Raw genomic sequence first — 13,453 nt, forward strand, 5'->3', positions numbered from 1 at the left:
ATTTATGTTATGGAATAATGCACGCCTCGTGTAATAACATAAAATAGTAGCTAGTACTAGTAATATAATGTAATATTTTACTGTAACAGTAGTCAAATAGCTGAAACGTTATGCATTTATATGATGATTAGCTGAGATTAAATGTTGTAGCTAATGCTATAGTATTATTAATATTAATACCAGTAATTTATTTCATTATTTTATCTTTATTTACAAGTGATTTCGCGAACAGAGGCTGCGGCGGTACAGCAGCAGTGATTTTAGTTGACTATTCCCTGTTTCCACAAACCACTTTCACTTTTTATTAATAGTACACCACCCCAGAATGTGAATATCCTAATAGCATATAAAATGGCATATAAAAATAAAAGCCCTCCAAAAACTCATATATAACCTGATTTTTCTATGAATTCAGATGGACAGAAAAAGGAAACTCTCTGTTTCCACAATAATTTGGCATGGGCTCGAAATTGGGCACAACACTGGCATTACATTTACATTTAATCATTTAGCCAGATGCTTTTCTCCAAAGCAATTTACAAATGAGAACAATAGAAGCAATCAGATCAACATGAGTGCAACAGTATGCTAGTGTCGTGTTACGTCCCAGTTATTCCAGCAAAATGCTCGTAGCAAGGAATTTTTTTTTTATAAATAGAGAGAGAGAATAGAAAAAGTAAGTGATAATATTACTGGGTCAAGTGTTGACAAAAAAAGATGTGTCTTTAGCAGTTTTTTTTTTTTTTTTTTTGAAAATGGCTAAAGACTCAGCTGCTCGGATAGAGCTAGGTAGGTCATTCCACCAGCAGGGAACAGATAAGGAGAGGGTCCATGAGAGTGGTTTTGTGCCCCTTTGGGATGGTACCACAAGATGCCATTCACTTGCAGAATGCAAGCTTCTGGAGGGCGCATAAGTCTGAAGTGAGTTTTGGTATAGTATAAACATTAGATCCTTAAATTTGAGAATTTGATGTGAGCACCCAGTGCAAACAGATGGAGAGGTGTGACATGGACTCTCTTCAGCTTATTAAAGACCACTCTTGCTACCTCATTCTGGATCAGTTGCAGAGGCTTGACAAGAGAGCATTACAGAAGTCCAGTCTGGCTAGAACAAGAGCTTGGATGAAAATATGTGTGGAATGCTCCGAAAGGAAGGGTCTAATCTACTTCCTAATGTTTTACAAGGCTAATCTTCAGGACTGGGCCCTTATAATATGAACTGTGAAGCTTAAATAATCATCCATCACAACTCCAAGGTTTCTGGCTGTCCTGGAAGGAGTTTTGGTTTGAAGAATCAAGTTGAATGGAGAGGTTATGATGAAGTGTTGGGTTGGCACCAACCACAAGCAGTCCATCTTTTCAAGATTGCGCTGAAAGTCCTTCATCCAGGCAGAAATGGCTGTTAGGCAGGCTGTGATGAGAGCAGCAACCGTCATCTGGTTGGAATGTGAGGTAGAGTTGTGCGACATCAGCATAGCAGTGACATGTTCCTGAATGATAGATCCTAGTGATGACATGTAGATGAAGAGAAGTGGTCCTAGCAAAATCAGGCCAAAATCAGGCCAAAACAAAGTTTGTTTTGTTTTCTTTATGGAAGTTCGAAACGGCTTGCCAAAGCGAACTTTCAGGAAAAGTTCGCTTCAGCTGCAAAACACCTTCATATTACCATTGGTCAGTGATAACGTAATAGGAGGTGTGCGCTGAGGCTCCGCCTTCATTCGCGTGGACCACGACTTTGACTCATTTCGTGAGCTTGTCGAGGTAAGAGCTCTGCAGGTGAAAACATGAACACACTGGATAGCTGCTTTATAGTACAAAATTAAGTTGTGCTTCTGATAAAATGAGGCACTAACACTGTTTTTCATGTTTGATACTGTAAAGCTGCTTGACTTTAAGCAATCTATTGAAGTCTGGAGTGCTAATTCGCAGAGCTCGTGCTAACATTCCCATGCTGTTATGATCAGATGCTTTTTTACGCTTTCTATAAAAAATACTTGCTGTTTTCTAATTTTGGTTGTGTTTATTTTGTTACTGAGAAGAAAGTGCACGGCACATTTACATATTCATCTAACCATTGATCTCAGCAGTGTGGGCGGTGTCAGATGTTCAATTACAGTATATTGCTGGTCACGCATTTCGAACTTCGTTTTACTCCTAAATGAAGAACGAAAAAGAACTTCGTTTGAAGTATACCGGGGCCTTTTGACACCTCTGCCCTCCTATATACCCTGAAGGACCTACTTCAGAGGCAAGACTTAAACCATTGGAGTGCGGTTCCAGAGATTCCATTTGTCATGAGGGTTGACAGGAGGATCTGGTGGTTAACTGTGGCAAAGGTAGCGGACAGATCCAGCAAGATGAGTACTGATGATTTTGGAAGCTGCTCGTGCAAGTCTCAGGGCTTCAGTAACTGAGAGCAAAGTGGTCTCAGTTGAGTGGCTGCTCTTGAAGCTAGACTGGTTGTTGTCAAGGAGGTGTTAGATGTTCTTTGTGAGATAAGTAGACAGATGGCTGAACACAACTCTCTCCAGTGTCTTTGCAATGAATGGAAGAAGGGATACCGGAGTGTAGTTTTCTAAAAATGCTTGATTTAGAGTGGGCATGCACCTCAAAACTACCACTTTAATGATGACCTTGCTTAATTGACTATTGTAAAGTGTATAGATTAAATTATTAATGACAATTAATCAATACTTCAAAAGAAGTATTTTAAGTACATTTTTCAAATATCAGTATTTTACTGGAGTATTTTTGAGAAACTTTTACTTTTATTTCACTACATTCCAAAGCATAATATCATATTTTATACTCCACTACATTTCATAAAAACATATTGTTACTTGTTGTTTTGAACTGAAGAAATCATTACGTGCTCAGTGATGCAATAGCCGTGTGCGATTTTTGAACAAACTGATTCTTTTCAATGAACCTGTTCCACTGTTCTCAAGTTAATAACTCACTGATTCAATAATCTGTTCAGAATGAGTCTCTCGTAGTTAACTGAATTGAAATGAGCCAAAACGAGTGGGAAAAAAAAATACTAAAATGTATTTGAAATCTTTTTTTTTTTTTTTTTTTTTTTGTGCCAAGTATACTACAAATACATTTACATATTTATGTGCTTAATAAAAATACCCTGCGGTTGTACTTTTGGTATACTAAACTGGTATACTTAAAGTCTACTAAATTTGAACAACTAATTTTGTACTTAATGCACTTTAATTGCGAAGAAGTAGTTCTGAGGTCCAACTAAAGACATACTTGAAGGGTTAGTTCACCCAAAAATGAAATTTCTGTCATTAATTACTCACCATCATGTTGTTCCGCACCTGTAAGACCTTTATTCATCTTCAGAACACAAATTAAGATATTTTTGATGAAATCCTAGAGGTTTCTGATCCCCCATAGAAACTACAGGAAGAAACGTCAGAACGCCATCTCAGTATTGGCCCACGTGAACAGCGTCGGCCAATACTGAGCCGACATTCTGACTTAGAAGCGCTGCACTATGTCTACAACGTAAACAGCGTAGGAGACTGACAGGGAAGAGAAGAAATTATTGAATAAAGTCACTTATTTTTGTTTTGTTTTTGCATACAAAAAGTGTTTTTGTCACTTCATAACATAAGGTTGAACCACTTTAGTCACATGATGTAATTTAAGTCTCTGATGTCCCCAGAATGTGTCTAAAGTTTCAGCTTAAAATACCTCACAGATCATTTATAAATCCATGTTGTAAATACCCATTTCTGACTACAGTCAAGAACAGGCTGTTTTCTTCCATGTGCCTTTAAATGCAAATGAGCTGCTGTGCACCGCCCCATATCTACGATCAAAGTTCCTGCCTCAATTGGAATCTCTGCCAAATATTAACTAGACATCTGCTTGGTTTTGATTATCATCTATATCGCGAACACTCTCTCAGATAGCATAGTTTTTTTTTCTTTTTTCATCATTAAAGTTTATAATTCCCACTCGTTTTAAAGCTATATCAGTTTAAACTTCTAATGGATCATTTTCTGAGCGCACTTATCTGAAGTACACACACATAGACAGCTGTCAGATGTCAAGTCTTATAAGTAACTTCTCTTTCTTATATATATTTTAAAGCACTGAATCACTACAGAATCGTGATTAATCTGATTCTTTGCATTTTAAATTGATTATCGATCTAAATAAACGATTCACGATTCAAAAAACATATTTCAAGATAGATGCATATGCATCGTCAGGATTTGTAATCTACACCATTGAGATTAGGGCTGTGAATCTTTGGGTAGACAGCGATTCAATTCGATTCACAATTCATAGGTGTTCGAATCGATTCAAGAACAATTTTTGCAAATTCAGAACGATTCGATTTGAGACGATTTACATTGAAATTCTATGTGATTCGATTAATTCAATTCAATTCTGCATTTTAATATGCATTTATAGGGATATTGAAATGCTTCCCTCTATGTGTCTTAGTCAGGGTGTGAATTACACAGCAGCCTTCAGGGGGTCAGATAGTAAGGGCAAAAACAAACAAAAAAAACTTTTGTCCTTTGTTAATGTTAGTTCATGTTAGTTCTCAATGATGCTACATAACGTTACTTTAACAGCCTATAAAAATTGGCATTTGTGGAAATTTACATAAGCCAAAACTTTAAAAGGGCTTTAAAAGTATTTTTAGGCCTAGTTCATGTTAAATATAGTGGAGGATAGTGTTAAAGGGATGCGTCTTTGAGTGACACAGAGACGGCTCTCGTCTCTAATGAAGCTCGTGCTCCAAAGCTCATCCATTCTCGCCTCATCATGTCCAAAATACATGGCGAATCTCATTCAAGCGAGCACAAGAACGCATCAGAGCTCTTCTTTGTTTGATTGACTGTGTTACTGTGATAATGATGTGTGGCATCTGTGCAAATATTTATGCATTAAACAGGCACGTTGTGTCGCCGGCGCCGTTGCTGCTCCCAGCTTGAGCAGATGAGAGAGAGATAGACGACACAGTTTTGATTCCATTCTCAGTTTGTCAAGATTCATTATATCTTTGTTTATACCATCTGTAATCTCAGTATTGATCGGTTGACTGCATGTTTTAAACAGTTTATTGAACAGGTTAGTTTATCGCCTGGTATGATGTTACCCATTCAGAGCCGCGCCTCTTAAAGCGGCCTTGAATCTAGCTTTGTTAACACTGCACGCATGTGCGGCGCGTTACGGCTGCGACGCGGCTACCGGAGCTGATACCACTCTAGTCGGTGCTCGTGTTTACACCAGCTGCACCGCAGTGCATTTCAGAAGCATCCCAGAAGCGGCTTGCCGCGCCGCTGCGCTAAAGATAGGCACCTCGCCTATTTTTGATGAACGCCGCGTCCAAGACACGCAGCTCAAATAAAATAAAGTCAAAATAATCACCCTGTGTAAACTCCTGCTCATATTTCACATCACTAGGAGGCCAGAAACTGACAAGAGATTCGGAGTTGAAAAACGTTACATTTCTTTGTTCTTGTTGTCCATAACTGGACTTTTAAGTGTATTAACTTAATCTGCAGGGTACAGCAAAATAAAGTATGGCATAGCAATAAACGCAATTAAACCGGACAAAATGTTACCATTTAGCCATTAAAAACATGAAAAAAATTAAGGAAAAAACGTCAGACAGGCAAATCTCGTGGTCTCGCGAATCCAGCCGTTTGCTTCTGAAATGCTTCTGGTGTAAGTTGACCACTCAGAAGACAGAACAAAACCTTGCCGGAGCCGTAACGCGCCACACATGTGTGCAGCGTAAACAAGGCTTAAGGCTGATACTTCTGTGTCGAGTGTACGGCGTAGGCTGTTTGCACCACGCGTAGCCTACGATGTAGCTTGACGTGCACCTCTTCAAAAATGTAACAACACATCAATTCTACGTGGACCAAACACTGTGATTGGTCTGCTAGAACCCCTCCTACGTACGTCAAAAAACTGGCGCAGAGCAATATGAGAAGAGCGAGCGCTTTCAACTTCCATAGGAATAAAAAACGCTCTGTTTCAGAGGACACATGCAGTCAAACTGCAACAGAAGTCGTTACCTATTTGCCGCTTCTCTGCCGTTTCTATTTGTCAGCTTCTCTGACAACGTACATGACAAGTCGCTTCTTCTTCAGCATTTGAATTGATATTCAACATGACTGCGGACACTGTCTCCTAGTGGTCTGCATGCACGTCAACGCGGACAACGACGCAGAAGTATAAATGAAAACAGACGCATAGTCTACGGCGCAGAGGTTCCGGCGTAGGTCCGACACTGAAGTACAAATCAGCCTTTAAGCTGCATTCACAGGGGGCGCCGGCATTAACGCTTCTTATATACTTTGAATGGGTGACGTCATGCTTGCCGAATTGAATTGTGGGTTCCGTCGCATAACTTCACTCTCGTTGCAAGCGACAGAAGTTGAAGATTTCTCAACTTTTCAAGCACCAATGCAGGCGTCATCCAATCAGATCACCCTATGCAAATATCCTAGAGCAGAAAAAAATAATTAATAATAATTTCTAATTAATCAGAAAAAAATACAAGAAATTCTTTCTTTCTTTCTTTCTTTCTTTCTTTCTTTCTTTCTTTCTTTCTTTCTTTCTTTCTTTCTTTCTTTCTTTCTTTCTTTCTTTCTTTCTTTCTTTCTTTCTTTCTTTCTTTCTTTCTTTCTTTCTTTCTTTCTTTCTTTCTTTCTTTCTTTCTTTCTTTCTTTCTTTTCTCAAGACCACCAAACAGACATGTGCGTTGGCTCTTTTGCCTCAGGCTGCGCATCGAGCCATCAAACCAACATTGAAGTTTGATTTCAAACTTTATTTTATAGTTACATTTGCAATCTTCCCCGCTACCGTAGCAATTTCAATGATATAAAAAATATGTTTGCATCACGTTCATTTTAAAATTTTATGCATTTAGACCTATGTGACATCTGTTTTTATTGTTTGTCAACACACATTATATATTATGTATCTGCATCCACTTCTTTACTGACTAGTGCTGGCTACTTGACAATTAATAATAATTCATAATAATGATATACCCTCTCCCAGGTATTTTGAGCTGTAGGATTATATAAAATATATAATATAAAATTAATGTAACAGTATATAAGTATATTACAAAACAAACATTCATTGATCAGTACTTTTTACTTCTAAAACTTAAATAGTAAAAATCGTAAAAATCAAGTACTTTACTCATGTAAAATTGGAAAGGAGTACTGAAAAAATGTTTACTGGAGTAATATTTTATTATTTTATGTATCTGTACTTTAACTCAAGTACTTGATTTGTGTACTTCGTCCACCACTGTATTTAGGTATGCATGTAATGCATTATGTAATATATAAAATAAATGAATAAATAAATGAGGCTCAAACATCAGATTTGTAATGAACGTGCATGATTATTTTAGCACTTCTGTCAGTTAAACAACATTCTACAGCCTGTAAAACACTGAAATAAATATCAGTAAAAATGGTAATTAAATAATATAAGTTAAATATTACATAAAAAAAAAATCATTCATTTTATATTTCCCCACAAAGATAAATACGTTGTCATATCTAATGCTCTGCTCTTTGAAAGGAATGTGGGACACGAGCAGGACAGAGACATCAGCAGGACATCTCTTGTGTAATGTCTTCTCCTAATGTTCCAAAGCAACTTCTTGTAGATTTGTAGAGCCAATTTTATGTTCCACTGGTGCAAGACATTTACACATTTTATTTGACATTTTGTTTGATGTTGTGCTGAAAGGGAAAGTGAAACTAAATTACCAGTGTTTGTGAAATGCGCTTTACAAATAAATTTGATGTGCCTTGATAATTCTAACAAGCACAAAATCTGTAAATATGTGGGCTTGTGTGCCTTTCTCATTTGGCACAAATCCAAATGTTTTCATGGTTTTGATGTAACACATCATTGCTAACCTATTATATCTTTTGTAAACAAAGCTTTGTGCTTCGCTTGTGTTGAAATATTCACGTTTTGGTGTACCAGATGGTCGATCTGAGCATGTGCAGTTTAACTGAATTTGAGTTACATATGCTTAGGCATGAGGAAGAAAGACGTAGACGTGAGGAAGATATGATGCGTCATAGAGAGCACCTTGACATGAGACGCCAACCAGATGGATTCAAGCCCAGTTTCGTGGAGAATGTGAGTACAGGCAAAATGCACTTTGATTCTGATGTTGTGTTTCTTTTAGCAGGGATCCAGACTGAGACTAAAATGGTCACAAACAATTTTCCCTCTTTTTTTTTTCTTGCTTTTCTCTATTGGGCAGACATTTTGGCCACTTGAGCAAAAACGTTCTTTATAACCAGACCTTTTGAAAACAAGCAGTTTTACAGTGCGGTTTTAACTAAACCAGTCTGCACCAAGAAATACTATTTAAAAAAAAAAGTCATAAAAAAAATCTTAGGCAGGACAGTACTCAACAGTGAACAGTTCCTCTTTCAGAACAAGCAAACATGTCTATATTTGGAGCGTGTGATGCCCATGTGTACATAAACACCACTGATCCTCTCCAAACGATCTTCTCTAAAACACGCTTCTTTAGCGAGCATCCATTATAAAACATGGATGATTTGTTTGCGCATCAATAATTACGGACTCGCGCACGCCTAATGTATGACTCCTGTATCATCTTGACCTTCATTACAATCATCATCCATCAAAACATTATTAGCGACACTGGTTTTCTTTATCCAACTGAGAGATGTAGTTTGCGTAGCCTATCCTATGTTCATATTGGGTGTTTTGAGCTGCCATTCAGTTTATATTTCACACAGCCCAATGAGAAGCGGCTTGGGCTGCTCCAAAACAATCACAATATGTTAGGTTAGGTATACTTTATTGTCCCAATGGGAAATTTGTTTCAGGCTGTACAAGAGAGGTGGTGCTTTGTTATTTTTTTTATTTAAAGGTGCGGAGGCTGCTTTGATTCTGCTTCACATGTGAGTAACACTGGGTTTGAGTGTCATGAGCTACTGTGCTTTTGGCTACTAACAATAAACTCTTGTTTGTATTTACTCTTATGTACTGTACGTTCATGTTTTCTGCTTTCTTGTCCTTTGTTCATCATCTGTGCTTAATTTTTCGTTTTGTTGCTCATCAGTTGTGATAAACAGACATGCACTCTCGCATTGCATGTGTAACAGTGGGCAGATAGTAAGAGTTGTGCAGGTAAACCACTGTGCAAGGACAACCGTTAGAGAATGCAGTGCTTAGCATCATTGTTAGTGCACTCGCCTCGCATGCCAGCAGCGATCGGGCCGGGGTTCGAGACCGTCTCGGAGCAGGTTGGTTAGAATTGAAGAGTGAGTTTTGGAGGTGGAGCAATGAGGAGAGGGGTGTGTTTGTTTCGGTTGATTTCGGATATCAACAATGTCCAACAGCATTTTTCAAAATCTACTTACTGCTCCTTTAACATATTAATAATAAAATGAAATGATTACATAAATATATTGAAATTAATTTTAAGTCATCTCGCGGCCCCCCTGGAGGATCACTGAGGCCCCCTGGTTGAGAACCACTGAGTTACACTGAGATTGTTTGGGACAACCATGATGTGTTTTTGTACGGTCAGTTATTGGCTAAGGACAAAATGAAACCATCAAAATTAAATGTTTATTTATTGCTAATGAATTTGCAGGATTGTCTATATCATGGGTTTTCAGATTTTTTTATGACAAGGAGCCCCTAAAGAATTGATCTCACAAGTGGATTGTTTATTAGGTATAATATAATATAATATAATATAATATAATATAATATAATATAATATAATATAATATAATATAATATAATATAATATAATATAATATAATATAATCAATTGAAGCATTTAAACTGATATCTATTTACTTTTTATTTTCAAGAAATGTGAATGTGTGAATTATTTTATAGTAATCTAAACATCCCTGATATCCACCCCGATGTTTATTTCACGTCTTTGCGTTTGCATTGCCTCTTGCATGGAGCTATTTGATCCACAACCATTGAAGTATTTCTACAGCAACTGATTTGGCACACGTCATTCTCTCTCTGTAGCTATGTTTCCATCCAAAGTTGCAAATTTAACTTTTGGGCACAGAGTGCGCAGACGAAACACAATAAACACTCTGTCATGTTATCTTGCATTCAGATTCCTGGCATTTGGGAAAGCAATTGTATGAGGCGCTTCTGGGAGGGAATTAAACTAAATGAGATCTATCCGCTGATTGGTCCAGTTATGCAATGCCATCGCATACGTTTTTTTATGGACACTTTTAGAATTTATGCACATCTTGCCAAAGCACTTAGCCCTGAGGCACCCCAGTGATAGATTTTGCGATTTAAACACCTGGAAGGACCTACCTGAGAGGTAAGATTTGAACCACTGGAGTATGGTTCCTAAGGTGCCCATTGTCATAAGGGTTGAAAAGAGGATCTGGTTGTTAACCATGTCAAAAGCAGCAGACAGATCCAGCAAGATGAGTACTGATGATTTGGAGGCTGTTCTTGTTTCAGAGCTTCAATAACTGAGAGCAAGGCATTCTCGGTTGAGTGGCTGCTTCTGAAGCCAGACGGGTTGTTGTCCAAGAGGTTGTTCTGTGTGAAAAGGGAGAGACTTGTTTGGACACGACTTGTTTATGTGTCTTAGCAATGAATGGAAGAATGGATAGTGGTCTGTAGTTTTCAAACAGTGCAGGATTTAGAGGTTTTACTTTCTTAAGCAGTGGGGTTATCCGAGCTTGATTAAATGCTGTGGGAAAGGTACCAGTGTAAAGAGAGGTGTTGATGATCTGAGTGAGTGCAGGTACAACTGAAGAAGAAATGGCTTGAAGGAGATGAGTGGGGATAGGATCAAGCGGACAGGTAGTAGGGTGGTTGGAAAGGATGGGATTGGAGACTTCTGCTTCTGAGAGTGGAGAGAAGGAAGACAAGAGTGTGTGTGTTTGCTGTTAAGTTGTTTGTCAGTTTGTGGTGTAGAGAATTGGCCACTAATGGTTCTTGTTTTATTTTTGATGAATGTGGCAAAGTCGTCAGCTTTTAGAGTTGAGGAAGGATGGAAGGAGGAGGACAAAGAAGACAGGAAATGTTTTGAAAAGAGTGCGATAGTCAGAAGAATTGTTAAAGTGCCCCAATTATGGATTTTTGAAAATTACCCTTCATGTAGTGTATAACATAGCTCTAAGTGAATGAAAACATCCTGCAATGTTTTAAATTTGAAAGTGCACCGCATATAAAGTTATTGTCTCTCAAAAGTAAGAGTAGACTCTGAGTCAATTAAAGCAGAACTAAGTAACTTTTTTTACCTTCATAAAACGTTTTCTAAGTCCTTACGATAGTTAATTGACTTGTAGTGGTGTGTTTGAGGCGAGCACTAACCCCATCTGGCACGTCTACGCCTAAAAAACAGCACTTACAAGTTGAGCTGCATCGACCCGACACAATCTCACCTCATGTTCACGTTCACGCGAGAGTGACAAAATGCTTTACGGTAATTCAAAAACAATGTATATATTATGACTTTATAAGACAATTTCGAAAATTACCCACCTCCATCGAGTGCACTGTATTTGCAAATTACCCACCACCTCTTTCTTGTACTGTATTTGCAAAACTACTGCGCTGGTGAGCGTTGTAGTCGTTGTAGTCCAGAGCTGCGCTTGGAGTATTTACAACAGTGTGATTCACTGAAGGAAACTGTAGGGGGAGCTTCGCAAATCTTACTGAGTTCCGCTTTAAACGAGTCAATTAAAGCGAATCCCAAGCTGTTTCGTTGTGACATCAAAACGAAACTTTAGCATATTGCCCGCCCACTTATTGCACGCACAGACACCATGGAAAACTTGAAACCCCTCAAACACTGCTAATATGTGAAGAATCACTGGTTAAAGTTCATCTTTACAACAATACCACAGCAGTATAGCCCGAACCTGCTGCTTCGTCAACCTAAATGCTTTCAACGAGGAATTTGCAAGCCCGTTGTTATTGAAGGATGGGTCAGTACCTCAGTACCCAGTTTATTTGGACCAGCTTCTTCCTTCTCCGAATTACAACTTGTAAGTATAATTAATAATTGTTGCTGTTATGTTCTCTGTAGCATGCACAATATGTATTTAGTTGTGTGTGTTGCGCAGCTTGTAGGTCTCCGGCTAACAAGCTACTGTAACAGCAATATGTGTTCGCTCGCAATTTTCTAGAAATGTTTCAAATGCTTTATCAATGCATTTCTGCATTGGGCTAATGCATATGCGTTAGCCCAATGCAGAAACTTATTGATAAAACACTGCAGTTGTACACCAACATATTGCTCTTTTCTCTGTTCTCTAGACTGTTTGGGTGTTTAACACCGAGCTTTGGGCTAGGTTTGCTAACATACACACAAAACATTTATTTTCCTTTCTTAGTCTTTATTTTTAGAACAGAGCAGACCACCATCATTATAATACAATGTAAGTGATGCAAGCACTGTATACAACTGACTGGGTCATCTGACCCATCACGCAAACGAGGGGTTTGGAAAAATTAATCGTTGAGCGAATCATTTGGGAGTCATTGAGTAAATAAGGTCAATATAAATGCATATTATAAGACAATGAAAGTGTTTTTTGACCTTGCATGCTTGTAAACCTTTTGTTGGGGACTCCCAAAACAAAAATAGGAAACTTTCAAATAGGGGCACTTTAATTTTTTTGTAGTAGAATGATGTTTTAGCAGGAAGGAAGAGAGGAGTCACTGATACAAACTAAGGTCAGTGGGATGTTTCCATTTGCAGCACTTCCTCTCTGCTGTCCTGAGTTTAGAAAGATGCTCATGGAGAACATCAGACAGCCAGTGGGTGGCACAGGCTAGGGTGGATGAAATGGGGCAAAAGTTTTAAGCAAGATGTTAGAGGTGCTTTCAGAGCATCAGTAGTAGCACTGTTAAAGCGGCCGTGACTCGTAAAGTGCTGGAAGTCCTTTCTTTCTTTAATGTATTTGTGGTGGGGCCACTTTCAGAACACAGAGCAGACATGTGCGTTGCCTCTTGACTCATGCTGCCCATCAAGGCTTTCCCAAGCCAACATCAAAGTTCTTCTTAGAACTTTATTTTCTAGTTATTATTATTATTATTATAACTACTACTACCACTTCTACTACCACTACTACTATTTATACTTTTACTTTTACTTCCTGTATACATATGGTATACATACTGTTAAATGACAGTGTTAAATACCATCACGGTGTAAAAATGTTGTAAAACCCCCCACAGTATCAATATTGCAATGAGGTGTGTGTGTGTGTGTGTGTGTGTGTGTGCGTGTGTGCGTGTGTGTGTGTGTGCGCGTGTGTTGCATTACGCGGGTAGTTTAAGACTGGATTTACAGGTGCATCTCATTAATTTAAAATGTCGTGGAAAAGTTTTATTTCAATAATTCAACTCAATTTGTGGAACTTGCATATTAAATAAATTCAGT

The 13,453-nt window shown here is 38.2% G+C and overlaps 1 protein-coding gene across 15 annotated transcripts in view; it reads left to right on the top strand.

Moving 5' to 3' along the window:
* pspc1 (paraspeckle component 1) overlaps window positions 1-13,453 on the top strand; it is a 146,519-nt gene that overhangs the window by 24,296 nt on the left and 108,770 nt on the right. For 14 of the 15 annotated variants that reach the window (XR_010896674.1, XR_010896676.1, XR_010896675.1 and 11 more), the window contains exon 6: window positions 8,055-8,160. Coding sequence is in view for 8 of the 15 variants with exons in the window: in XM_067404185.1 (XP_067260286.1) it covers window positions 8,055-8,160 (106 nt within the window). In the remaining 7 variants the exon portion in view is untranslated. Of the gene's footprint in view, window positions 1-8,054; window positions 8,161-8,287; window positions 8,875-13,453 lie in introns of those variants that run through there. The other variant, XM_067404187.1, reaches the window with a different exon arrangement.

The sequence above is a fragment of the Chanodichthys erythropterus genome, chromosome 12, assembly GCF_024489055.1.
Source record: "Chanodichthys erythropterus isolate Z2021 chromosome 12, ASM2448905v1, whole genome shotgun sequence".
Taxonomy (NCBI): Eukaryota; Metazoa; Chordata; class Actinopteri; order Cypriniformes; family Xenocyprididae; genus Chanodichthys; species Chanodichthys erythropterus.